The sequence below is a fragment of the Myiozetetes cayanensis genome, unplaced genomic scaffold (assembly GCF_022539395.1).
Source record: "Myiozetetes cayanensis isolate MyiCay16 unplaced genomic scaffold, myiCay2020 scf19, whole genome shotgun sequence".
In the NCBI taxonomy this organism is placed as follows: Eukaryota; Metazoa; Chordata; class Aves; order Passeriformes; family Tyrannidae; genus Myiozetetes; species Myiozetetes cayanensis.
Genome location: NW_026087400.1, coordinates 12,013,181 through 12,039,625, shown reverse-complemented (window position 1 = coordinate 12,039,625; position 26,445 = coordinate 12,013,181). Strand labels below are relative to the sequence as shown.

The window sequence follows — 26,445 nt, the reverse complement described above, 5'->3', positions numbered from 1 at the left end:
CCCAGAGCAATGCACGGAGCCCTTGGAGCAGCGTACAGAGGTCCTGGGGCAGCGTACAAAGCCCCTGGAGCAGCATGCACGGCCCCAGAGCAACACCCAGAGCCCTTGGGGCAGTGTATGGAGCCCCAAAAGCAGTGTACAGAGCTCCAGAGCAATGCAGAGCCCTTGAGGCAGCACATGGAGCCCCTGGAGCAGGGTACACAGCCCCTTGGAGCAGTGCCCAGTGCCCAGAGCCCTTGGAGCAGTGTACACAGCCCTAGAGCAATGCACAGAGCCCCAGGATCCATAGGCACCTGCAGGCAGCTCCATCTGGGTGAATCCCTGCCTGGCCCCTGGCAGGCAGCTCGAAAATAGGTCAGGCAGCTACCTCAGAAATCTCTGCTCTCTCCTGGAGCTGCACAGAGGCACCAATGCTGCTCTGTGTGGGGCTGGGTCACAGCCCCCCAGCCCCAGGAGCTCTGCACTGCCGTGGTGGCCGAGACTGCTGCCCCCTCCCTCCTCAGGTAAGGCTTTTTCTGGTGGTGACAGAGGGATGTGCAGCACAGGCCATGGGCCACGCTGCAGCCTCCCAACCCACAATCTCTTAATCCAATTGGTGCCTCTCCAATGTAGCTCATTTCAGTATTTTTAAAATGCACTTGGTTTTACATTGCAGGCTGTCCGGAGTTGGCCAGAGCCAGAAGTGGAGGGGAAAAAAAACAAACAACAAAACAAGAAAGGAGAGGGGGAAAAAAAAAAAAAAAAGAGAAATATGTATATTCAGCACTTGGAGGAAAAATAATTACAAGTGGCCCCAAGCAAGGAGGTGGGTGCAAGGCAGGGGCACCATGGCTGTGGCCCCTTGAGGGGGGCACACACACACACAGAGGCACACACTGCCTCTCCCCACACTGTGCACCCAGCGACCCCATCCCTGCAGCTGGAGGAGCCCCGGGGACCACCAGTACCCTTCCCAGCAGCAAAGGGGCCTCAGCAGCACCCCCAGAGCAGAAGGATGGCCAGGGAGGGCCCTCCCAGCCAGCGCAGCCCGGGTGACCGCAGGGAGCCTCCCTCCCTCCTCCTTCCTGCCCGGGGAAGCACGTGCGGCTGATGCAACCGCCCGCAATCGGGGCTGGCAGGATGAGCTGGAGCCCGAAAAGGGCGGACAGCGCTGGCAGCACCAGAGGCAGCACCGCAATCGGGGCTGGCAGGATGAGCTGGAGCCCGCGCAGGGCAGGCAGCACCAGAGTCAACACCCTCCGTCCCCGGGGCCGTCACAGCACTGCACCTCCAGCCAGTGCTTCTATAGGGCAACGCTTCCCCCCAGCCCCCCCTGTCCACACGAGCAGCCTCCCCCGGCCGCTCTCCCCTTCTCAGGGCCCGGCGAGCCCTCGGCGTGGCGGGGTCTCAGCTGACATTCCCGGGGCGGTGGGCACCGGCGAGGACCCCCCAGTGCCGGCAGCGGGAGGTGAAGTGACCACCCTGGCCGGGATGTCCCCGCGCCCCCAGGGCTACCGGCAGCCTCCGACCCCACATCTGCTTCGTAAGCGTCCCCGCCGGGGGCGAGGGGACGTTTAGGAGACAGATGCGCCCGCGCCGCCTCCGAGAGGGGCCCCCGCGGGCGTCAGCGCGGGCGCTCTTCCGGCAGGACTCTGGATAGCAGGCACTGGATAGCTGCGTCCCCCGGCCCCCCGTCCTCACTCACTCGAGGCCCCCGGCTTCTCCTCCGCCCTGGGGGGGTCCGCGGGGTGCAGTTTGCACTTGGAGGGGGAATGGCGGACGGCGGAGCGGGACGGCCGGGCGAAGCAGGACGTGAGGGACTGGGAGCTGCAGTCACACGCCGTGTCCTGCAAAAATAGACAGGGCACAGCCGGGTTAGAGGGGCCGGGCACCCTGACCCCCGCCACGGCGGGACAGCCCGGGGGGCACCGTGCCTCGTTACCTCGCTGGCTAAGGCCGAGATGAGGTCGGGGTCCCGCAGGGCTGTGTCCTTACTGCCCTGCCCGGGGGACAAGGGCTTGGGGTCCTCGCAGCTGCTCTGCTTGAGGACCTTCTTGTTCAGGACGCGGGAGATGTTTTCGGCTGGGTGGTGGGTGACGGCGCTGGGGTGCTCGGCTCTCTTGCTGCCCTCCTCCCCAGTGGCCTCCTTCTTCTCCTGGGGGGTGGTGGGGCTCTGCGCCCGCCCGCAGACATTCCTGAAGAACTCCTGCACGAGGCCATACTTGGGTGCTTCGGGCTTGGCCCGGCTGCTCTCAGGGCAGCCCGGCTTCCAGATGGACTCGGTGCTGCCCGCGTGCTCCACCACGCTGAACAAGCTGGACAAGCCGTCGTTGATGTTGCTGAGCACGGGGCTGTCGCGGGTGGTGGTGGAGCGGGCCCAGGCAGAGCCGTTCTGCTTGCCCTGGTGCAAGTTCCACAGGCTTCTGTCCTTGGAGGCGTCCAGCTTGGAGGAAGACCTCCTCTGAAGCTTCGGAGAGCCGTATTTTGGGGAGCAGCATGGCCGCTCGATCCTGGAATGGACCTTATCCAGGGAGGAGGAGATCTGCTTGCTGCGCACGGACACGAGGGAGGAGCTGCGCGGGGACCAGCTCTTGCCGTGCACGCCGGCGCCGCGCGGGAGGTCGGTCTGGAGGCCGACGCTCACCGTCTGGATGGTCTGTGTCCCCACGTGGGCCAGCCCCACCGTCTGGCTGGAGGTGCTTTTCACCTTCCTCTCGAGGGAGCTGGAGCGGATGGCCTGCCGCACGCAGTTGGTGATCTCCTTCATGTCGTCGCTCATGTTGCCCGAGATCTCCAGGTCGTGCAGCGCCGGCGGGAAGCGCGGCACCGGCGGCACCGCGCCCTCCACCGCGCCGCCGTCCAGCAGCTCCCGCTGCTGCTTGGAGAAGTTGCACAGCCACTGGCTGTAGGTGCCCTCGGTGCTGGCCGACTCCTCCGGCTCCTTCGGCTTGGCCATGGTGAACAAGAACCCGGGTTCGATCATGATCTTGCCCTCCTTGTTGTGCACCAGAGGCGCCTCCAGCCGCCGCACCACCGGCGGGCTGTAGTAGATGCGGATCCCCGTCTTGTCGGGCGCCGTGTAGCTCCTTTGTATTTGTCTGTGGGCTGGGTCGTGCCCGGAGAGGCTGCTTGCCCGCGAGTAGTCCCAGGAGGAGACGCCCAGCTTCTCCTTGGCCAGGCTGTCAGGGGCAGGCTGTTCAATATTCACATATGTACAGTTGGAGGGAGGAACACTGGCGCTGTCCCGGATCCCGTTGGGCAGCAGCTGGGTGGCTGAGGATGACTTTTTGCCCCGGGCATGGTCACTCAGCCCTGGCACGGTCTTTCCAGGGAGGTAGGGAGAACAGTCGAGCAAGCTTTCGAACTCTGACATGGAGGAAACCGACTTGGTCCTGTGGGGAGAGGATCGGGATCAAAAGGGGACATGAAGGCATGGTGCTCCCACCACAGTGGGACCTTCTTGGATGCCCAGTTCTACTCCTCATGGAGAGCCCTTGGTCTCTAGGACTACCCTGGACCATGGCTGCATCTCTCCCTGATTGCCAGGGATGTCAAGCCCAGGGGCCTTCTCCGTGCTCTGGGAAGCAATGCAGGCACCAGCACACTCACCTTTTAAGGTTGGTTCCCTTGGCTTCTGTTTCAGAGATTGTCTCCTTGTCTGTGATTTTCTCATTGAGAGCCTAGGAGGGCACAGGAGAAAGCTCCAGGGTCAGCCAGCACAGGACCAAAGCACAGAGACGGGCTGGAGCATGGGCTGCATCCTGCTCCCCTCCAGCACCACCAGCTTCCCACACACTCCCAGGCCCAGCATCCCATTCCCAGGGTTGCATGGGGCTCACTGCATCCACACCTTTTTTACATCAGCTTTTTGTAACCCCACAGAAGCCCTTGGGGTTCAGCTATGCCCTCCACCCTCTCATTCTCCCCAGTTCCTGGTGCTCCCACTTGCAGCATCATTTGCTGTTTAAGAGGGTGTTAACTGAGGTAAACACAACCTCCCACCCAACCCTTAGTATAGACCTGAACCTAAGGAGCACCCTGAGAGCCCTCCACCCTCTCTAACCCACCTCTTTCCAGTTGCTGCCATGCTTCTCCATTTCCGAGTGCTTCAATGCCCATGGGTTGGATCCTTTCTGCAACTGGAGAACGTGATAGTCACTCAACAGTTGCAATATGTGCCCCTCTGGGCAAGTGGCAGAGGCTGGAGGGCACGTTCAGGATGGGGGACATCATACCTGGTTGAGTTTGTTCTGCAGATCCTTCGCTTGCTGCTCTGCCTGCTGCTGCTCCTCCTTGAAGCGAGCCAGCAGCTCCACCTTCTCCTGGTTCCAGTTCTTCTCACTGATCTGCAGCTGCTTGGTGAGGTCCATGACGGCGCTGTAGGACTCTGCCAAGAGATGCTGGTGCTCCTCGCGCTCCCTCTTCAGTGCCACCTTCCAGTCTGGCAGCGCGCGCTCTGCGATCCCTTTGCCTGCCTTTGACTCCAGCTGCAGGGACACACACATTGGTGGCTGTGGGGGACCCGTGGCTCCAGAGTGGTGCTGGACACCTCCAGCAGAGGGGCAAGGCTGTGGGCATCCCGCTTCCCTAGTGCTGGCCCCATGCTGCCAGCTCGGGCAACAAGCGTGTCCCCCAGGCCGTGAGCTGTGGGCACCGTGGCCAGCCCTGGCTTGCAGCCATGTTGTGCCAGCTGGCCTGGCAGATGGTCACCCAGTGGGACACAGGCTGAATGTCCTGCCTGCCTGGCTGTGCTCTGCCCACACTCCTCCATGTGGGACCTGGCTCCTGGGGAGGGGCAGCATCACCTGCCGGGCTGGCAGAGCAGACCCCAAGGATGCTGCTGCCACTGGGGTGCTGCTCTCTTTTGAGGGGGAGTGAGGACTTGGGGACCACTGCTGAGCTCTGCCTGGAGAAATCCTGCCTGGAAAGCACTGGCACCTGCTCTAGGGAGCAGAGCTGATGTACAGCTGTGGGCTGCAGCTAACACAGTGTGATGGAGCAGAAACCCCTCATCACTGGGAGGGCAGGGCTGGGGGACCAACGGGACTGATTCTGCAGGCAGGAGCCCAGGCTGCCCTCCCTCCACCTCCTGCCCCCACCACAGCCATGCATTCCTTTCGCAGCATCCACAGGGAATGCAGAGCCCCCATCTGTGCTGTAACTCTGGAGAGGAGAGGAGGGCTGTGATGCCACTCTCAGATGCCTGTCCTGGGCAGGGATGCTGAGCCCCTGTCCCAGCCCAACCCCCCCATACAAATCCAGCAGAGGAATAAAGAGCATCCTCTGCTGCTCCACAGTCAGATTTCCATGCCAGCCCCGTTGCTATAGAAACTTGCCTGCCTGAGCGGCTGCTAATTAAGATTCCCACAGTGCCACCCTGCTCCCAGCCCTGCCCAACGGCCAGCGCTTGGCACGGGGCACAGGCAGCCCCCCAGCCCCCAACCAGGCAAGGAGGGGGCTCTGCCAGCCCGCGGGGTGCCCAGGGCTCCCACCTGGGCAATGTGGCACTTGAGCTCGGCGCGCTCCATCTCCCAGGCAGCCTTGGCCTTGGTGAACTGCTGCTGCAGCTCGCTGGCCCCGCGCCGCTCCTCCCGCAGCTCCGTGCACAGCTCCTTCAGGGTCACCTTCATGTCTGCCAGAGTCTTGATGCACTCGTTGGGCTGCAGAGGGAACAGGGGTGAGCACGGGGAGCTGGGACCCAGAGGGTACCCAAGGCAGGGCGGCTCTGTGGTAGCTGCCCTCTCTGCATCCCAGCCCTGCTCCCAAGGCAGGGACCAACCTCTAGGGGTGATGTGTCTGCAGTAAGCATCCCCACCCAGCCATGCACCCTGAGAGGAACCACCATCCCATGTCACTTGGCAGCAGCTGTGTCAGCAAGAGCCCTCAGCAAACACTCACCGGCACCAGCAGCTCCTCGAGGGCAAAGCAACGTCACCCTGCAGAAATCCCCTTGTCCCTGCCCCAGCCCGCACTGCCACAATGCCTGGGGCTCTGCAAGGTTTCCCCAAGGGCTGAGAGGAGCAGCTCCCAGGTGCCCAGGGTTCTGGTCCCCACACTCCCTCCCTGCCCACTCATGCCCTCAGTGGTGGCCCCATCACATCTCCATCGAGAGCAGGATAAGGGAGCTCAGCCCCTGGGCTCCAGTCTGCACAGGATGCACCTCACATATGCCACAGCAGGGGCTGATCCTGCCCCGATCCACCCCTGGGCTTGTGGGGACCCCACTCACTGTGTTGGGGGTCCAGGTGTCCCCAGCACACATCTTGTTGTCTGCCTGTTGCTGTGGGGCGAGCTCCTCCTCCTCCAGCAGCAGGTACAGCTCCTTCATGCTGTTCACCTGTGGGAGACACCACGGCTGGGGTGAGGAGGGGACCCACAGCCCACAGCCAGGGTCGGGGGACACCCAAACAGCCCTGGGTGGGACGTGTAGGCACAAGGGACAGCCCTGGGGATGCCCCACGGTGTGTTCCCCCCTCCAAGGTAGCTGAGGTGGGAGCCCCTCAGCCCACTGTACCTCCAAAAAGTCCTCGCCCTCACTGTGCACCATCTTGCCCTGGCGCCAGCGCTTGAGGAACCACTTGAGCTTCATGAAGAGCAGGAGGAAGCTCTGCCTGAACTGCTGCGACTCCTGCACCAACAGATTCTTCTCCTGGCTCCAGAACTTCTGCTCCAGCCGCCTCTGCAGGTTCAGGCTCTGCAGCTCGAACTCCCGCCGCAGCAGCGCCTTCTGGTGATCCTCCTTCAGCTGTGGGGAGATGTGTGGGCTCCAGGACCCGGTGGTGTCTCCACCCCAGGGTCTGGGCTGCACCTGGTGTCACCCCCATGTCCCTATTCTGGGGAGCTGCAATGCCCTGGCAGTGTGCTGGGGACACCAGAGCCATTGAGGCAGTGCCACGGGGGAAGCTCTGCATGGCTGCACACTCATGTGTGAGAGGAGTGAGCTCAGCCTGTGTCCCTTGAAGGTGGGACATGCTGTGTGAGCTCCCAGGTGACACCCAGGTCCCCAAGCAGGACATTGGGCTGGGGCTGGAGGTGACACAGCCACAGGTGTGGGGACAGGCTGCTGCCTACTCACCTGGCAGATCTTCTGTGAGAAGTTGTCCACCTCGTCCTTCCTCAGCTGCCTCTCCTGCGAGAGCTGCTCCTGCAGCCCCCGCAGGCTCTCGTTGGCCTCTGACAGCACCAGCTGCAGCTCCTTCATCTGCAACAGCCCGGAGAGGCCACAGGGATGGTGGGCTGTGTCTGGCTGCACCTCCCCGTGTCCCTCCCCAGCTGGGCCCTGCAGCTTCCCTGGTCCCCAGCTCCCAGCCCTGTCCCCCAGCCCTGTCCCCAGCGGCGCTGGCCAAGGTGACGTGGCTCCCTGCCCGTGTCATACCTCGGTGGCGTAGGAGTCGTTCTCCTCAGGCCGGCAGGTTTTGTAGCTCCGGGGATGTGCGGGGTCCGTGTCCTTGGCGTGGGGGATGCGGAAAGGGTCGGCGTCCCTAAAATCAGGCTGCTGCATGCGTGGGCAAGTTAATGAGAACAAACCAAAAGAGCGGGAAGAAAAAAAAGCCAGAAAACAAAACAATGGGTCTCCGAAACGGTAAAGAACTACAAGACGACAAAAAGGATGATGAGGAGAAGGAGCTTCACCACCATGGCGGGAGACAATGCGGAAACCAAAAGGAAACACAGGATGAGGAGACACGTGGCCTGGATTGTTTGGGGAAAGGGAAAGAAAGAGAGAAAGAGGGAAAAAATGTGCAAACACCAGTTACGGTGCCATGCAGTGACTGGGGGAGACTGCGACCCGGGACTGGTGGGACCACATGCAGAAAAATAGGACTCTGAACAAGGGAGTGTGCTCCAGAAAAGGGGTTGTGCCCGCAGCCCCAACCACCACTGACATCCCTGCTCCCCAGCATGAGCTGGGACCCCTGAGAGGAGGGTGATAGCAAGGCATGAGCTGCTCTCCACTGCTCCAAAGGTGCTCCTCATTGGATGCAGATTTGGCCTGAAGCCTTTGCTCTCCAAATTACCCTGCCTGGGCACCCCTGGGAGCTGAGGCTTCCTGCAAGCGGGGTCCCCACAATTTGGGATGCTTTCAGGGACTACAGGCTGCTCTCCTCTCACCCAGTGCATTCCCAACACAAAAGAGCTTCCAAGCTGGGGATATTGGGTTGAGCAGCCAAAACATCAGCCCCTGATAAGGAGGGATTGCACCTGAGAGCCCCTGGCCACGGGCAGGGCAGTCTCGGCACGACCAGCCTGTGCTGGGATATGCCAGGATTCCCACTGCCTCCTGCCCTGGGCACACTCTGTTGGAGCAGAGTCCTACCTTGTCCCCGGTGCCACTGGCATGCAGTGAAGTGTTAGTCTGGATTTCGCTCTGGAGAGGCAGGAGGGAGGTTACACTGGGGATCAGGGTTTGCTCCATTAAAGCAGGAGGAAATGGGGCAGCAAATAAAGCAGCAGCTGCTGTGAGGGATGTGGGAAGAAGCTGTACCTGGAAGTCGGAGGAATGCTCCTTCTGCAACCCCTCTTTGGTGACGTCGTGGCTGCTGGGGCTGGAGAAGGGGAAAGAGTCCGTGTGCTCCTTGAGGCCGCCGGTGAGGTGGTCCACCTTCCTCACGAGGCAGCCCAGGTCCTGCTGGAGCACTCCCAGCCGCATGAGGAGCACGTTCATCAGCTTGGCGTCGCTGGGGCTCTCACCACCGCTGCCCACCGCCTCGCCCAGCAGCACCCCCGCGCACTCGTTGTCCAAGCAAGCCTTCAGCCCGGAGGTGAAGCCGTTGGCATCCGAAATTAAGACGTCGATCGCTTTGCTGACGAGCGTCGCCTGGTCCCTGATGCCCAGCAAGGTCTCCAGGTCCTTGGGCTTGAGCACCTTGGCGGGGCCATCGAGAACCTTCCCGTTGCCAGGCACCCTGTCCTGCCCATCGGCCTCGCCGCCGCCCGTGCCGTCCCTCCAGCCGGCGGTGGGGACGCACTGTGCCGAGTCCCCGGCCTCGGCGTCGGTCTCCAGCATGGGCCGGTTGGTCTGGCAGGAGGCCAGGTCGCAGCGCTGGAGGTTGGAGAGCAGCACGCGGTTCTCGTACTGCAGCTTCTTCACCTTCCCGCTCAGCTCGCTGATCTGCACCTTGGCCGTGGCCAGCTCCTCCTGCGAGGGCTCGCTGACCACCGAGCAGCTGTCCTCCGACAGCGTCACGTCCAGCTCGTGCTCCGACTTGTACTTGCTCAGCTCGTTCAGCAGGAGCTTGTTCTGGTCCTCCAGCTCCAGCAGCGAGCGCCTCAGCAGCTCGGCCTCCTCCTCCACGAACTGCAGGTGCCGGCGCAGCTCCGCCACCGTGTCCCCTCCGTCCCCGCAGCTCGAGACGCCCACCAGGAACCGCGCGTCCTGCCCCGGCAGCTCTCTGTCCCCCTGGCCCTTCATGTCGTCCATCTCCGCCCGCAGCCCGCGGTTCTCCACCTCCAGCTCCACTATCCTCCGGCTCAGGATGTTGGCTTCCTCCTCCACCAGCTTGAGGTGCACCTTCAGCTCGGCCTCGCGGGAATGGGGAGAGTCGGCCAGCTCCTCCACGGAGAGGGAGCTGTCGAGGTCCCCGTACAGGGACCGGTACTTCAGCAGCTCCTCCTTCATCCCGTCGTTCTCCTTGGCCAGCTTGGTCAGCTTCTTGCACATCAGGGCCGACTCCTCCTTGGCAAAATGCAGCTGGCACTTCAGGTCTGCGCTGTCCTCCTGGGGACACGGAGGGTGTGGGCATTAGAAAGGTGCTCACAGGGGCCATGGGGGCTCTGAGAGAGCCCTGGGGACATGCCACCCTTCCACCCCAGTCATCCCCAGGAAGCTGCAGCCACTCGTGGAGGGGAAGAAGCTTTGAGATCTATCCTGGAGGCTTTCAGGGATAGCACTGAGCCTGGGCAAGGAGACCCATGGCTCTGGCCCCAGGAAGGACATCGAGCCACCAGCAGGGATGGGTAGACCAAGCCCAGCCCAATCCACCACAGGGCAGAGGGGGACAGAAAGCTGTCAAGACTCCACAGGGCAAAATAAAAGTCACCAAGGTTTCCTCCCCTAAAAGCCAGCAAGCACTGAAACAACTGGCACTGCTGCCACTGCACTGCACCCTCAGCAGGGCTCTGCTCCTCCCACTCAGCCCTAAATCCTCCATCACAGAGCAGAAAAGCAGCAGTTTCAGCTGGAAACCTCCCGAAATCCAGCCCTTGGTCTCGCTGCCACCACTTTGCCAGGGAACTGAAAACCCAAGCAAAGCCTCGGCATCAGCTCTCTAGTCCCTTCCCAAACGCCTTTGCTTCTCAGGACTGTTTCTCACTGTGTTGTTTTTTTTTTTTATTATTTAGCAGTTAGCACCTTGGCTATTTGCCCAGACAGAGCGTTTCTCTGCTCTGGGAAGGTTTTTGGATGGAGGGCCAGGATTTCCTGACGTCCAGCTCGCAGCTTCCCGTGCCGTGGGGTCATTTGAGTGCTCTGAGCTCTGGTGTGGTGGCTGCCAGGAGGGGACCTGCCTGGCCGTGACCCTCACCCTGCTGCACCCGCTGGAGATGGGTGGGTGATGGGGGTGGCCAAGCCCTTTGGCCAGGTGGCTGGTGACCCTGTCAGCCCTTTTCATAGCTGAACTCACCTCCTTTCCCCTTTTCTTGGCTGGCAGGAACAATCTGTGCCCCTCTTTGGATGATCCAGACCCCAGCTCTCCCAGCCATGCCCACCCTCACACCCCTAAAACCCTGCAGCAGATATTTACTCTGCAAACTTCCTGGACTGCTCATAACAAGGGTGATGGGAAGCGGGGGAGATCCCATGAGTTTGGGGTGATGTTTTATTCCCCAAATGTCCTGCCCTGACCACAGGAACCACCCTATTGCTGTTCTGTGCTCATGCACAGAGATGTGGCCTCGTTAAGGCGCATTAAACTGCGTCCCCCTAATTAGCTGTGGAGATTAGGGGAGGGCTGGCGGGCAGCTCTCCCCGCCAGGGCAGACATGACCTCAGTTCCTGTTTTTCCAGGGAAAAAAAAAAAGCAGCGGCCCGGCGTGTCCCTCTACCCCTTGGCATTGCCAGAGGGACACACACATCCCCAGGACCCCCTCGAGTGTCCCTGGGGCCTGGGCAGACCTCGGTCTTGAGTCTGTCCCCCACAGCTCCATTTTTGGTGAGTGCTGATGCTCACCCAGCTCGGCCGGGCAGGAAAGGGGCCCAGGAAGCCGCTGATGAGTCACAACCATCTGTGCCCACAGGGCCACCAGCCCTGCCACTGGAGAGGGAGCAGATGGAGGAGCCATATCCAGGGGCATTTGCACCCAGGGAAGCCCAGGGAGGGCTCCTTGCTGTAGTATCACAGAGCTGGGGCTGCATCCAGCCCTGCATCCCCACGCTGAGGGGTCTCAGCTCTGCAGGGGTGTGGGGAGCAGAAGGGGTTTTACTGCTGCCAAAAGCTAGGGGTTGTTTCCTGCCTCAGGAGGAGACAGAGGAGGGGCTTCAGCCTTGGGAAAGGGGTGATGGAGGGGCCCCCTCAGCTCAGAGCAGAGCCGGCTGTAGGTGCAAAGCCACAATCTGCTCTCTGGGGAAGTGGGGGAAGGACGCTGGGCTGGCCGGAAAAGGGATCTCAAGGATGGAGTTAAAGGGAAATAACAAATGAAAGACTGAAGGGGAAAGTCTTTGAGGGCCTGGGGATCCCTGTCCTGCAGCTGCCAGCAAGGACACAGGTCACCCAGAACCCTTGGGGTGCTCGGGGTCCCTGCCATGAGACGCTCTCAGTCAGGAGTAGCTTTACTGTGTCTCCTTCCCTGCTTCAGCTTTGGGGGAACAGATCTGCTCCCCAAAATAAACCTTTCACGTCTTTTTGCCTTTGAAAGAGGATTTTTCCTCTTGCCTTTCTATCCCAGCAACAGCAGCTCTGCCTCTCCGAGCCCTGGTAACAGCATTAGCGAGTCACAGCAGCTCAGCCCAACAGCAAGTGACAGCTGAAATCCTGCTGCCACCGACAAATCCCCCATCCCCTTCTCTGCCCTGGCAGCCTGAGAGGGGCAGGGACAGCGTGTGGCCTCCAGTCATCCCCCCCGTGGGGACCCTCTGCTCTCCCAGGCCCCTCGAGGTTCTCAGGCCACTCTCAAGCACAGCTGTTGACAGGCAGGAGAGACCCAGGCTGCAACAGCCACAACCCAAGGGCACAGGCAGCTTTGAAATGTAAAAGCCAAAGTCCTTCAGCTCCTTACACAGGGAAAGGGTTAAAGCCACCGCCTGGCCACTGCTGCTCCATTGATAAATGAGACAAGGGAGCGGCTGAGGACAAAGAGGATGGCCCAGCACATCAATCCCTCCCTTATGCGGGGGCTTTGAGAGGCAGGAAAGCTCTGCAAAGCCCTGCAAGGAGGGGATGGCACTGCCATGCCCAGATTTACTCCTGGGCTCAGCGTATTCTCCAGCTGGCACCGTGACCTGGGTGTTGGTGGGTCACTGTGGTGTGTCCTGGATGCACTGGCACTGATACCTGCACTGACGGCTTCTTCTCCACCTTCCCAAGGGAGCGAGAGCCCCGCTTCTTCAGGGAATTCTGCAGAGAGCAGAGAGAGCTGTTACCCATAGCAATCCCACAGCACCCCAGTGCAGACAGACAGACACAGCATGGATGGACATCCACGCCAACTTTTCCAGCTGCTTGTGAACCCCAGGAGAAGACCCGAGCCTTGGTGGGCTGAGGGAGGCCCTTTGCTTGGAGGGAGCTGGACTGGCGAGCATCACATCATGAGCCTTGGCCAGAAATTCCCCCTGCAGGCAAGCGAGCAGTGAGAGAGCAGAGTGAGCAGGAAATGAGCCATGGAGAGTGGAGAGGCTGAGTCACAGTCACTGTCAGGGCTGGATGGAGCAGGGAATCCAACCCCCAGGCCAAGGGACAGCTCTCAGGGCATTCCAGTGTGAGAGCAGCAGTTGATGACATTCCCCATCGCCTCTTCCCCAAGCAAGGGACATGTCCTGGTCACTCAGCTATAGGGAGGGCTCCTCAGCAGGACAGTGCTGACTCTGCTCTCAGGGTCCCTGGGGACACAAGGGACAATGTCCAGGCTAGTGAGGACAGCTGGGAGATGGGGAAGGCAGACAGAGCAATAAGGGAGACTAAAAGTGTGAGAAAAAAGCGGGTGCCCAGAACTCCCTGGGGAGGGGAGCTGGGGGAAAACCTTCAAGAACATCCACACAGCCCCCATGAGCACGATCCATGCAGCTGCCCTGGACCTATTTCCAAGCTGGTGCTGAGGCCCAACAGCCAAAGAAAGCAGCTGTGAAATGTAAGCTGCTGCCTGTGCCAAGGTGCTGGGCTCCAGGCTTTCCTATTAAGGCCACGACCATCACTGGAGCTGCTGGAGCTGCAGAGCCTCTCCCAGGGGCTGGCTGTGCCACGTCGACAGCCCTCACCCCCACTGCGCTGGGAACTGGGGCTGGCACAGGACATCACCAGCCTCAAACAGCCCCAGGCACCCCAGGCACAGCACCCTGGGTCAGATGTCATCGCTCCACCTTGGGAGCATCCCTTGGGGTGGCTGTACCTGAGGGTCTGGTCACAGCGTGGCTCCACGTGGTGGGTTTGGTGTGGGGTACACGGATTGGTCCTACCATTTTCCTGCCCACCCCCAGGAGATGCCATGGAGGGGTAGAGTAGAGAGGAAAATGCCTGTGCCTTTGGGGATGATCCCCAGACAATTACCCAATTATGGGAGAAACCTCTTGGAAGGGAGAAATAATCAGCCCTGAGGGGTGAGCCCAGCCCTGTGCAGCCTCTTGGCTCTCAGCTCTGCCAGGCTCTGTGCCCTCCAGCAGCAGGGAGGAGGTGGAGGAGGGCTGTTAGCTCACTTTGTCTAATGCTTGCCTAATTAGCACTCTGCAATCAGTGAGTAACCCCAACGCCCTTGCTACCCTGGGGACACTCCATCCCGAGCCTGGGGACCGTCTCTGAGCTTGTACCAGCCGGCAGCATCCCCTCTGGGCTCAGGCAGCTGCAGAGAGGGGCTGTATCCTGTCCTGTCCCAGGCTCTTCAGCCAGGGCAAGGCAGCAGCTGCCTCTTGGAACCCCCCACACACTGACCACGAAACCATTTTCTCTGCCTGCTTTCCAGGCACGGGAGTGCTCCCTCCCAGCTCCCACTGCTGCCATTTGTTATTCAGCCCTCGCTCCCGGCTGCAGGGAAACCCATTTCATGGCTGTCAGTGCAGCCTGCACAGCCCAGGGACGAGACACCCCGTGTGGGGGACACTGCTCCTTGTCACCGGTGGGAGAGTGGCTGAGAGGGGATGGGTGTGACCACAGCTGGGTCCTGCAGCTCCTTCGCAGGAGCTGGTCCCGGCATTAAAGGGAGCTGGCCCCAGAGATCCCAAGCTGTGCGCAGGAAGCATGGTGGGGGAAGTGAGAGCCTTCCCTCTCCCCCACACCGCCCTGATGGCTCAGCCAGCGGTGCTTCCCCAGGCTCCCCGGGGACCAAAGGCATCCCGGGCAGTAGGGAAGTGGGTTACAAGTGCTGCAATGCATCACAAGTCCATGCTGTCACCAGCATGCCTTTCCTATCACCAAGGATAACATCCTGCCAGGAGCTGGTCCCAAATGTGGCACAAGAGTGCCCTGGACCTGTGCCTATGGGTACACGTGTGGCTGCCCAGGACACAGAGGGGATGGTGCACCCACCCAGCTCTGCAGCACCACCAGGACACCTCTGGGACACCACTGGGACACGGCTGCCATGCAGCCCCACGGCTCAGCCCAGTCTGAACCAGCAGCACGTGGTCAGGATACATCCAGCACCGGGCACTGTGCCAGGGACACACAGACCCCACACATCACGCTGGGCTTTGCCCAGTGGGAGTTGGGCACGGCCCAGGTGGCCAGGCTGAGCAAGTGGATGAGGACATATAAAGTGTCTCTGGCACAGGGGGGGAAGCCCTGCAGCCCCCCCAGACGGGGCAGAGCCAGCCCGTGCCCGCAGGGTGGGATGAATCGTGCCGAGGGCAGGCACTGCTCAAGTTTCACAAGCATCTGCAGCACGGTTTGGGTTTCAGTGATTCAAGCAGGGTTCGGGGATCCCATGATTCAGGGCCAGGACACCTGCTACGAGCAGAGCCTTGGGGACTCCTCCCATGTCCCCCTCACCTCTCTGAGCTTGTCCATCTCGTTCTGCACCACCTGCTTGGCCAGCTCGGTCTCGATGAGCCGCTGGCGCAGGTCCTCGTTCTCCTCCTCCAGCCTGATCCTCTTCTTCTCCACCACCTCCAGCTCATTGTGGAGCCGCACAGAGACGTCCTTGGCCACCTGGGGACACAACAGGGGTCTCATCAGACTGCCACACTGTGCAGGGGGCTGGGACTGTGGCTCCTGGGCACCTACAGTACTCACACAGAGAACCTCAGGCTGTTACTGAGATCCTTTGGAGCAGACACTGGTGGGTGACACCCTGACTCCTGTGTGTGTTCCTTGAACACGTGCTGACTGCTGTTCCCCCTTCCCCAGCTGCAAGCCTGCCTCATGCCCCCATCCCCTGGCCAACCTGCCTTCTCCATCTCTAACCCCATGCTGTTGTTGCCTTTTTCTACCTTCTTCCTACACCATGAGGCTGGAAAAGCCCCCAGACGGTTGGAAAATCTGTTGGGAAGCATCAGAACAGGCAGCCTCTCACTGTGGGCAGCAGCTGTGCTGGTCAGGAGAAAGGCGAGCTGCTGCATCACATTACAGAAAAACCAGCAGCTGCCCCGAGGTGAAGGGTGCCTACACCCACCCCAGAGCCTCCCCTCTTCTCCAGATCCCTGCAAGCGAGCAGCCCCTGGCATAAAGGGAGCTTAACAGCACAAAAGATTTACTCTTGCATCCATAGGAAGGGAAAATTGTCCCCAATGCCCGTGTTCCCTGCATAGCCCAGGACACCAGCGCTGAGGAGGCAGCAGCAAGACCCTCTGTAGGCCTGGAGGGGCTCAGGCCACGGGGTCAGGCTCCTGTTCCCCCAAGGATGGGCTGTGCTTTCTTTCCCATAAAGGGAGAAGCTGGAGGAGGTGTTTTTGGCAGCAGCAGCCCAAGCTGGGGGCTGATGGGAGGTTTGGGGAGGGGATCAGGGCCCCAGCAGGGATGGGCAGCACAAGGCGGGTTCACAGCCCTACACTTGTGGCATGTCTTGGCGCCAGGACTGGCTGTTTTCTGCTCAAAAAACAAAGTTAGTCCTCGAACCGCTGCCCATCCATGCAGAGCTGTCTCTGACTGGCACCATATCCCCCTCCTGGCAGCAGCTGTGTCAGCAAGAGCCCTCAGCAAACACTCACCGGCACCAGCGGCTCCTCGAGGGCAAAGCAACGTCACCCTGCAGAAATCCCCTTGTCCCTGCCCCAGCCCGGAGTGCTGTGATTCCTGGGGCTCTGCAAGGTGTCCCCAAGGGCTGAGAGGAGCAGCTCCCAGGTGCCCAGGGTCCCAGTCCCCACACTCCCTCCCTGCTCTCAGTGGTGGCCCCATCACATCCCCACCAGAGCAGGATAAAGGACCTCCAGTCTGTACAGGATGAACCTCACATATGGCACTGAAACCCCCATCCTTGGGCCATGCTGGCCATCTCCACCCCAAGATGTCCTCAGACCTGGGGTCTGAGCACAGTCAAAGCACTGCTCCCACTTCTCACATCCCCACTGATAGTGGGGAATCGCGCTGTCCCCATCAACAGCCTCACAAACAGCACAGCCCCACAGAGCTCCCTACAGCCTGACACCCCCTGCCACCTCCATGGCCACAGTTCATCAAGAACCACTTTGGGGGCCCCGCCTGGGTGGGGACGTCCCCTGCCAGGCTCACCTTGACGTCCTGCTCGAGGCTGTGGATGAGCTCTCCGTCCACCTGGCCGGTCTGTGCCACGCGCAGGCTGCGGCGCTCGGCCTTGCGCAGCCGGTACTGGAGGATGCGGCAGGTCTTGCTGGCCTGGTCCAGCTGCTGCCGGAGCTCCTGCAGCTGGTACACGTCCTCCTCCATGTACACATCCCTCATCTCCAGCATCTCGGCGCGCAGCTCCTCGATCTCATCCTGTGGGGAGACGTGTGTTAGAGGGGGCAGATCTGTGGGACACCTCACCACTGTGGCTCTCCTGTTCTCCTCCACCCCATAAGCCATTTTCACAGACCTGCAACTCCTTGGGTCAAGCCCAAATCTGGCAGGAAAAGGGCTCAGAGCCAGCTGGGCACCATCACCCACAGGCGAGCCAGACACTCGTTGTGGGGGGAACAGTCAACATGGGTGCCTGAGAGTATTTGTGGTAAAAGAAAGAGGAAGGAGGGGGAGGGAGAGGAGCTGCAGGAGCAGCTCAGGCAGCAGCCACAGGGAGAAAAATTAGGTTATCTTTGGAGAAGATGTGTCAGGGAGGCAAGGGAGGGAGGGAGAAGACAGCAGGCGAGGACAGGGGAGGCAACGCAGGGACATGAACAAGATGCCACCAGCACAGGGGACCAAAGTTTGCTCCTTGTTTTGCCACCAAGCAGCAGTCATTGAGCTGGGTGCCCATTTCCACCCCTTCCCAGTCCCATCAGCTCTCCCAGCCCAGCACAGCCTCTAGCATGAAGCCTTTGCATCACTGTCACAGCAGGGCCAGGGGTTGCTGGCACCAGTGCCAACCCAAAGCATCCTCCAGGGCTGCAGCACACAACTGCTGTGGAATCCCCAGTGCCACCACCCCATCCAGGGCTGTGGCCACTGGGAATGCTCAAGGACTGTCCCCTATGGATCCTCACAGGCTGCACTGCCCAAAGCTCCTTCCACGTAGCCATGAACATAGATTCGACCCAAATCCTCCAAGCAAACGCTCCAGCCATCACACTGGTTGTTCTCCTCAACAAGACCTGGTGGACCCAGCACGCTCCTGGGAAGGGATCAAGCACCTGCATTCCTGCCAAAAACCCCGCCACTAAACACCACCCATTGCTGCCAAACACAACTGCCACTTGAGAAGTGAGGGGCTCATGCCGCCACCCTCCACCACAGCACGGCCAGGGGAGGGACACGAGGGGCCAGCACAGGCAGTGGGGGTGCTCAGCCCTGATTCACCCTGGGCAGGGGGCACAGGACCCCTCTGCTCCCCACACTGCCCATGAGAGTGTCCTAGAGCCCGAGACCGCAGCTCTGTGCCGGCTCTGCCAGGCGCTGGCACCGCGGCTGCCACGCTCGCCCGGCCCAGACAAAGCCCCAGCTGCAAGAACTCCCCAAAAGGCAAAGCCGAGCTCAGGGAGGGGGGTGGCAGCTGCAGGGACAAGTCACAGTCACTCACTGTTGGCTTTAAACACTTTGTGACAAAGAAGGAACGTCAATTAGACAATCCCGGATTATCTCCTGGCCTGGGCTGGCAGAGCCCGGTGGCTCCATGGCCACCAGTGTCCAGCCACCCTCCACTGCTCTGCTTCCTGCTGGGGGGTCCTGAGAACAACAGCAGAGCAGAAACAGCCCCGAGGCTCCGAGATGGACACCCAGCCAGGCTGTTCCAGGGACTGCCAGGGACTGTCCTGTGAAAGGGCATCACTGCAGACACATTTTGGGACACCCCCCCACCAGCACAGGAAATCCCCCAGGGACGAGCCACATGTCCTGGCAGACAGTCCTGCGATGGCTGTGACACACCCTGGGGTGACAAACTCGAAGGGAAACCCCCCCCCCATGGCAGTGCCACAGCTCTGGGGACACCAGCAAAACCCCCGTGAGCCAAACCAGCCCAGAGAGCTGGTTTATGGCATCTATTCCTTGGGAGCTTTCACAGGACAAAAAAGCATTATGGATTGCAGGTGAGCAGGCGCAGTGCAACGGGTGGTGGAAAACAGCCTCTCACCACCAAAGTCAGGAGAATCGTGGCTGGAATACAATTCCAATCCCACTCCAGCACTGACCCTTCCCGCTCCTGTTTGCTATGCGGCTTCCCCAGGCAGCAGCTGAGCAGGGCAGGGATCAGGGACCTTGGAAAAAACCCAACCAAACCTTGCATTTGCTTGGAAGGAAGCCTGGGCTTGCCCTGCTAAGAGCTCCTGCTTGTTTATGCCTCGGGTTGTAGCAACCGTTATTTTAGGGGCAGGCCGTGTCCAGCGTGATCCACGGCCTGGGCAAAGCCTGGAGGCACAGCCCTGAGCTGCTCCTTCACTGGCTGCTTCCCTGTGGATGGGGCTGGGGGATTTTGAAGCAGGGTTGGCACTGGGGGGCTGGGAAAGCGGTGCCTCCCTTCACTCCTGCTGCAGGAATTTACCCGCATCCTATAACGCCAATAAACCCATTGGAGTGGCCACAGCACAGCAGCCCCAGCTTGCCCCAAGGAAGGAAGCCACGCCACTAAGCCATAGTAAAGGGATTAGGATTGGAGAGTGGAAAAATGCCAGCTAACTAGAGGAGACCTTAGGAGGGTAGAGCTGACCTCCTTCACGGCCAGGCCATGGCAAAAGAGCAGCCCTGTGGGGTCTGGAGGCAGCACGTGGGGTGCAAAGGGGGCTCCTTATGGCTTCAGGAGTCTGTGACAGCCACTGAGCCTCACCCTGTGCATCTGCACATTTTCTGGAGTTGATGCCCAACTCAGCAAAAATTCCATTTGGATTAAGGTGTGAGCAGAGCCAGGGGAAGGGAGGAACCCCACAGAAACACCACAAATTCGGGGGGTGGCATTGTAAGCATGGTGCACCGTAAGCAATGCTAAATGAAGTGTGAAATGGAGACGAGGTGGGCAACACTGAGGAGGAGATAAATGACTTCTCTCCAACACAATTGCTGTGCTCGGCCACTTGTCCTATAAACAACAAGGGTTCCCACCCTTGTGTGTAGTCACAGCCTCCAAACACTCCTGGGGTGCTCACACCCTCCATCCTTCAGGATTACCCACTTCTGCATCTTGCTCATCCTGCCTCTGCAGCAGCAAAGATTTCACGGTGTTTTTACACCAGAAATCACCTGTCTTGGAAAAGACACTGGGAATCTGCAGTCCAGGGAGACTCATTTGAATGCCCAAAGGACTGTGTGCAGAAGCAAACAGTCCATTTTGTGTCTGCAGGAGCCAGGTTACCCTCGATGGAGGAGCCCAAGAGACAGCCCTCCTTCAATCTCCTCCGCACAAACCTCGGAGACAATCGTCTCTCCCCAGGGAGATTATTAAGGAAACTAAGAAGCGAAGAGGTGGGATGCAAACTGCCTGGTTCCAGTTCAGGAAAAAGGAACCATGCATTTTCAGAGCAGGAGGAGGTAACAGCTGTGTCCACACATCCACTTGCAGGACACCAGCTCTTCCTGGAAGGGCAAGACCCAGAAAGGGCTGAGCTTTAGGGTGATGGCCCTGAGCAGCACCAGGGCAGGAGGGGGGCCAGTGGGAACAGCAGAGCACACCTCAAAATGCAGACCAGACCCACCAAAGCTTGCAGAAGAGAGTTAAACCTTTGGGTCTCCTTTCCAAGGGGAGTTACTCGCTGGCTTCAGTGAGTGCAAGAATGCAGCGAGCTCAGAGCTGAGCAGGGGACTCCGTGCAACGCCGGCAGCTCCTCAGCAGGACCCGCTATCTCCGGGAAGCAGAAAGCAGCCAGGGATACAAAACAGGATCATGCAAATGCCGCCATGGCTGGCTCTGGAGCCGCTGCCAGCACACACACCCTCACTTTGGCAGCCCCAGGCTCTGGGGCACAGCCAAGCAGCAGCCGCCTGCCCGTGGGGGACGGGCAGCGCTTTGTGGGGCACAGCCCTGCCTGCACCCCCCACCAGCACCCCTAAACCTCAGAGCGGGATGTAGGGGAGGAGAAAGGCTGGAAGCTGCCTGGATGATTTGCAGTGGTGCCTTTGTGCAGATCTCAGGGTCCTGCTGGCAGCGGCTGCGCCCGCGGCTCCCTCGTGCAAAGACAGGGATTACCGTGCAGGAGCAACAAGCACCGGCTTCCTCCGAGATTACAGGACAAAAGCAGCAGCTTTCAATTAACTCTGAGCGCCCGTCAGGCAGGAGAGGGAATTATGCTAGAATTTGCTAGAGAGAAAATAAAATCAGAGGGGATTTTTAAAGGAAACTGCCCAGGGTGCTCAGGCGTGTCCCCGAGCCCATGCCGGGGTGCAGTGGGTGGAAGGATGGGCAAGGCACGCCCATATCGCACAAAACGCTTTTTTTAGGTGCATTAAGAGCAGCTCTAGCCCAGCTCTGACAGCAAACACCAGCCATCCTTCCCTCCATGTCACGCTGGATGGAGCTCAGCGCAGCAGCCTGTGCACTGATCCCTGCCCCTGGCCAGCACACCAGCTCCCGATCAGCACTGGGAGTGAGGGAAAAACCAACATTTCTCGCCTTTACACCTGCCCCCATAAATTCACAGGCAAACAGCTGGGGGCTCTCTGCAGCCCAACCCGTGTCGTGTACCATCCAAAAAGGCAAGAGGCTGCAAAGAACCTTCCATGGCAAAGCTGTGCGCCCTGGCTCTGCAGGTGGTTACTGGGATCCCCGGGAATTGTCCCTGTCCCTGTGGCTGGGCATAATCTGAACAGCAGCAGAGCAGGGGCTCAGTGTCAACCAGGCTGCCCAGGCACAGCCCCCAGTGCCCCTTCGAGATGCTCTCAGAGAGCCCTCGATGTTGGTATGTGCTGGTCCCTGACTGCCCGGGGGATAACAAGGCACCCACCCACTCTGCATGTTTCTCCCAGAGCTGGGAAATGCACGCAAACCCCGAGGGATGTGGGATGACTCAGGGCAGGGAGCAGGGGGGGGACAAGCAGCAGGAAGGCGCAGGCAGTGCTGTGCTCCCAGCGTTATATGGCTCTTGCCTAAGCCCCTTCCCGCAGGGAGGAGAGGAAAGGGTTTGCAGGCATCCCCTCCCCTCGCTCCAAACCCCCTCCATGCCCACTCTTTGTCTGCCTGTCCCTCCGCAGCTGCTGCCGTATCACATCTCACATTTTCCAGCCCGCTGAGCAGGGCTGGGAGCTGCTCTCCAGTGCACGGCTCAGCGACAGTGAGACGGGGCAAGGACACCCAAGACACCTCCTCCCTCACCAGGCAGCCAACCTGCCCGTGAGGAACGGCCCCTTTTTGGGAAAACACTTGGAATAACCCATTGAGGGAGGGTTACAGCAGGTGCACCACCCTGAGAGCAGGGACAAGAGGAGACACCAGTCCTCCTCGTACTCCCAGAGCAGGAGGAAGGAGGCAGAGCCTTGCACAGATCTGGGCTGCAAAGAGAAAGGGGTGAAGTGTGTTTAAACACGTACATTTTATTATGGCAGCTGAGGAAAGATGGGACGTGAGCTGGCACTGCTGGAGCTCTGCTGGGAAGCTCCCAAACCCCAGCGTGCAGCACACGGGCGTAGTAGCACCACACACGTCTGGCTCATGCCAGAACGTCACCAACACCCTCCCACCCCCAAAAATCCTCATCTCGCTTTCAATACGCACTAGGTTTTAGCTGGCTCTGGTGAATACATTAAAAAAATATTCATTTGCAGCTACTCGAGTGAGTCCTAGGAAATAAGTCACCTTGGATAAGCCTGATTCATCCACACTCGAGGGGAAGGGAGCTGCGTGGCAAGGCAGGCAATGCCAGTGCTTGGGTTAGGGCTTTATTTTTGCTCTAAGTCCTCCAATCCCTGACTTTTTAGCACAGACAGCACAAGCCAGCACTCTGCTGCAGCCCAGCCCAGCCCAGTTTACTGCTCCTCGCTGGAGAAACTAGGCAAACCTTCCAGCATTTTTTGGAGCACAAGGGGAGTGTGCTCTGGGCTTCTGCCCAGCTGGAGCCAGGGTACTACCCCAATCTCCTGCTTGAGCATCAGGAGAAACGAGCTCCAGCACGGAAACATGGATGTCAGCAGGATGCACATGTCAGAGAGGGGACACACATGCTGGCAGAGGAGGGAGGATGCCACCAGCATCCCCATGGTCAGTCTTGGTGCACATCTCCAGCAGCTCTCTGCTTTCCCACTGCTCCTGGCCAGGGGATTTGAGCTACCACTCCTCATGGCAGGTAAAACACTCACCCCCCACATGCCTGCAGCTTGCCAGGAAGGAGATCCTGTGGAAATGGAGGAAGCAATCACTCTGTCCACAGGAATGGCAGCGCTCGCACGCGTGTTCTTGGAAACGGAGGGGCCTCATCTGTATTTTTCCAACTCCCAGTAAATCAAAGCCCTTAAGCTGTTGCTGCTAATTCTGGCAGGAGTTGGGATACCAGCTGTGAACTGGGGCTTGGCTAACGGACAAAGGGCCTGATTGAGCATCTTAGAGCGTGTCACCAATGCCCAGCTCCCACCTCGGGGCTGCAATCCCGACACATTTACAAACGTGGGCACCAGCAGATGAGAGCTGGCCTGACTTCCAACCTGTGGCATCCGAAGAGCAGCCAGGTACCCATCCCTGACCCCTGCAGCAGGTAACTGCACAAGCATCTCACCCACAGCTCCACCCTGAAGGAGATCAGAGGGTTTAAAATGCCTGCAGCCCCAAGGACGTGGCAGCTGGTGGGTGCTGGTGCCCACCCTGCAGCAGGCAGCGTGTACCAAGTGCATCAGGCCAATGTGTGACCAGAGGCAGAATGGCTTTGTGCCCCTGTCCCCTCACAGCACGTCTGCCCTGGCTTTATCACGCACCCATGAACCAGGCAGCCACTCTGCATGCCTGGAAAAAGGCCCCAGGGAGCACAGGAATCAGTGGGAAGAAGAGAGCTGGATAATCTCCCGAGGGTCTGGCAGCATCAGCGGGCAGAGAGAGCAGCAGGGAGCATCCTACCCCGTGCCAGGCTGGGTTCTGCCCAGCTGCACAAGGTCAGGTTATGCCATATTGTGTCCCAGGATGCCAAACCAGGCTGAGCCAAACCTAGCCATGCTGAGCTGTGCCAGCCCAGGCTGTGCTGAGCCTCTCCATGCTCAGCTATGGCCATACTAGGCTTGGCCATACTACACCCATCTCTGCTGTGCCAGGGCAAGCCATGCCTAGCTGGGTAATGCCAGGCTGAGCTGGCCCATGTTGTGCCAGTGCCTGCCCTGTGCCAAATCATGCCATGGTACGCTGAGCCAAGCAGTGCCCAGCCATGCCACACCACGCTGGACCATGCCCAGCTGGGCCACGCTGTGCCACAGCCATAGAGCTCTGCCCTGTGTCCAGTGGGGCCATGCTTAGGCAAGCCAGGCCCTTCATCCAGTCATGCCACGCTGTGCCAAGATGAGCCAAGCCAGGCCCAGCCACAACATGCCAGGTCATTCCTGGCTGTGCCATACCAGTGATGTCATGCTGGGCTGAGCAGTGCCAAGCCCTGCACCCAGCCATGCTGTGCTGGGCTGCCCAACAGAGTCAGGCCAGGCTGTGCTTGATGATGCCCTGCCAGGCTAGGACAGGGCACCCTGGGCTGAGACAAACTATGCCCAGCCATGCCCTGGGGTGCCTTGCACCATGCTGTACCTAAGGATGCTGTGCCACACTGAGCTACACTGTGGGATGCTGTGCCATGCCGAGCCATGCAGGGACATGCCATGCCATTCCCAGGGATGCTGTGCCATGCTATTGCCCAGAGGTGCTGAGCCGTGCACACGGATACCACACCATGCTACGTCCAAGGATGCTGTGCCATGCTGAGCCGTGCCCTCAGATGCCCTGCAAAGCTCTAGAACGTTGAACCACGCTGTGGACAGCGATGCTGACACTGGCTGACCCACGCCACGTTTTGCCACAGTACTGCCCAGGGATGCCACGCCACACCGAGCCGTGCCCGGGGACGTCCCGCCGTGCCCACCTTGAGATAGTCGTTCTCGGAGCGCAGGTCCTCCAGCTCGCGGAGCAGCCCGTCGGTGCCGGCGTCCAGCAGCTCCTCGGTGAGGTCGGAGAAGGCGAGCGAGGTGCTGAGCTGCAGGCGGCTGCTGGCCACGGAGGCGACCGAGGGCTCCTCGGGCAGCGGCGACGCCTCCCCGGCCGAGGGCGGCGGCGGCGGGGCGCTGCCGGGGGACTCGCCATCGCTGCCGCTCAGCCCCAGCTCCAGCGAGAGCAGCTTCGCCTCCTCCGAGGCGCTGCAGTCCGACACCTCCGAGCTGCTGTCGGTCAGCCCGGAGCCCGGCCCGGGCGCCGGCACCGAGCCGGGCACCGCCGCCGTTCTCCGCGCCCCGGGGGCCGCCGTGTCGGCTCCGTACCGCCGGCCCTTCGGCCGCACCGCGCCGCGCCCCGCCGGCCCTTTGCCGCCTGCCCGAGCCCCCGCCGCCCCCGCTTCTCGGGTCGCCCGTCCTTGCCGCCCGCCCGCCGCGGGTGCGGGTGCGCAGGTGCGGGTGCGCTCCGCCCGCCGCCAGCCGCGGGGCCGCGCCTGGGTGCCCCCCGGGGCCGCCGCGCCGGCTCTTGGCCAGCGACCAGCCGGGCACCTCCTTGGGGCGAGCGGGCGACGGCGCCCGCTGCGGCTTCTTCTTCCTCTCCGGGAGCGGCGGTGGAGGCGGAGGCGGCGGCGGCGCGGGGGGACCCGGCTCTGCCGGCGCGGCCTCCATCTCCCGCTGCGCTGCGCTGGGCTCGGCCCCGGCTGCGGCTGCGGCTGCGGCCCCGGCTCGGCCCCGGCTCCGCCCGCCGCCGCCGCCGGGCGGGGACGAGCGCGGGCGGCGAACAAAAGGCGGCGGAGGGAGTGAGGGGGAGAGCGGGGGGGGTGGTGGTGGTGATGGTTGGCCGTGCTGGCGGCAACAGCGACCCCTCCGCCCGCCCGGAGCCGCGCTGCGAGATCCCACCCTGCCACCGCCACCCTGGAGCCCCGGCATCCCGCGTGGATGGGGTGTCACCCGTGGATGGGGGCATCCCCGATGGATGGAGCGTGCACGCCCGACAGATAGGGTGTACGCGATTGGGGCATGTGTGATGGATGAGAGCATTCCCGATGGACGGCGGCATCCCTTATGGATGTGGGCAGCCCTCGTGAATGGGGCACCCGTGATGGATGGTGACAAACGGGACGCATGAGGGCATCCCCGATAGATGAGGGCATTCTCGAAGGATGGGGCGTCCCCGATGGATGTGGGCATCCCCCATGGATGGGGCATTCCCGAGGATTAGGGCATCGCCGACGTGAGGGGTCCCCCCGGGGTATCTTCATCAGTGAGTGTCCTTAGGAGAGCCGTGTCATGGCAGGTGCCCCCAGGGAGCCCCTGTAGGTCCCTGGAGCATCCCTGGATGCTGTCTTGTCCTCTGCAGAGCAGGTCGCTGGTGTGCCCCTGCGGAGCAGAGTCACCCCGGGACAATCCTGGAGGTGGGGGTTCCTGGGACTCCCCTGAGAGTAAGGGTCCCCCAGGACAGGTCTGGGGAAGAAGGTCCTCAGGGTATCCCCAGGAGAGCGAGTTCCCTGAGAGTGCCTGTAATTGCAGGTCCCCCGGGGCAGTTTCGGAGCTGAGGGTCCCCAGCTCGGTGGGGTGGGGGTCCGCCGGGGCAGCACTGTAAGTGCAGGGCATCCTCGGAGATGGAAGTTCCCCATGTACTCTATGGATGGGAGGTCCCGGGGGCCCCTCCTGGCGCCGATCCCCTGAG

General features: G+C 60.9%; 1 protein-coding gene across 2 annotated transcripts; it reads right to left on the bottom strand.

Moving 5' to 3' along the window:
- Positions 1-177: 177 nt before the first annotated feature.
- Positions 178-25,088, bottom strand: SOGA1 (suppressor of glucose, autophagy associated 1). 2 transcript variants are annotated; one of them, XM_050313537.1, is made up of 16 exons: positions 24,692-25,088; positions 16,788-17,012; positions 15,111-15,269; positions 12,468-12,530; positions 8,465-9,697; positions 7,355-7,471; positions 7,055-7,180; positions 6,494-6,724; positions 6,209-6,316; positions 5,472-5,639; positions 4,215-4,466; positions 4,047-4,118; positions 3,589-3,659; positions 1,922-3,371; positions 1,685-1,826; positions 178-656 (listed from the first exon to the last, which is right to left on the bottom strand). In XM_050313537.1, the coding sequence occupies exons 2-16, from the start codon at positions 16,983-16,985 to the stop codon at positions 628-630; spliced, it is 4,419 nt and encodes a 1,472-aa protein (XP_050169494.1). In that variant the 5' UTR covers positions 16,986-17,012; positions 24,692-25,088; the 3' UTR covers positions 178-627. The 2 variants fall into 2 exon arrangements, with proteins under 2 accessions (XP_050169494.1, XP_050169493.1); XM_050313536.1 differs by having other exon boundaries at positions 7,355-7,474; positions 24,692-25,086.
- Between the last annotated feature and the right edge of the window lie 1,357 nt (positions 25,089-26,445).

Coding starts and splice junctions, on each gene's coding strand:
- SOGA1 (XM_050313536.1), bottom strand. CDS start 16,985: ATGCTGGAGATGAGGGATGTGTACATGGAGGAGGACGTGTACCAGCTG. Junction 15,270..16,787: donor GCCTCGAGCAGGACGTCAAG/GTGAGCCTGGCA, acceptor TTGTGTCCCCAG/GTGGCCAAGGACGTCTCTGT. Junction 6,317..6,493: donor AGGGCGAGGACTTTTTGGAG/GTACAGTGGGCT, acceptor TGTCTCCCACAG/GTGAACAGCATGAAGGAGCT.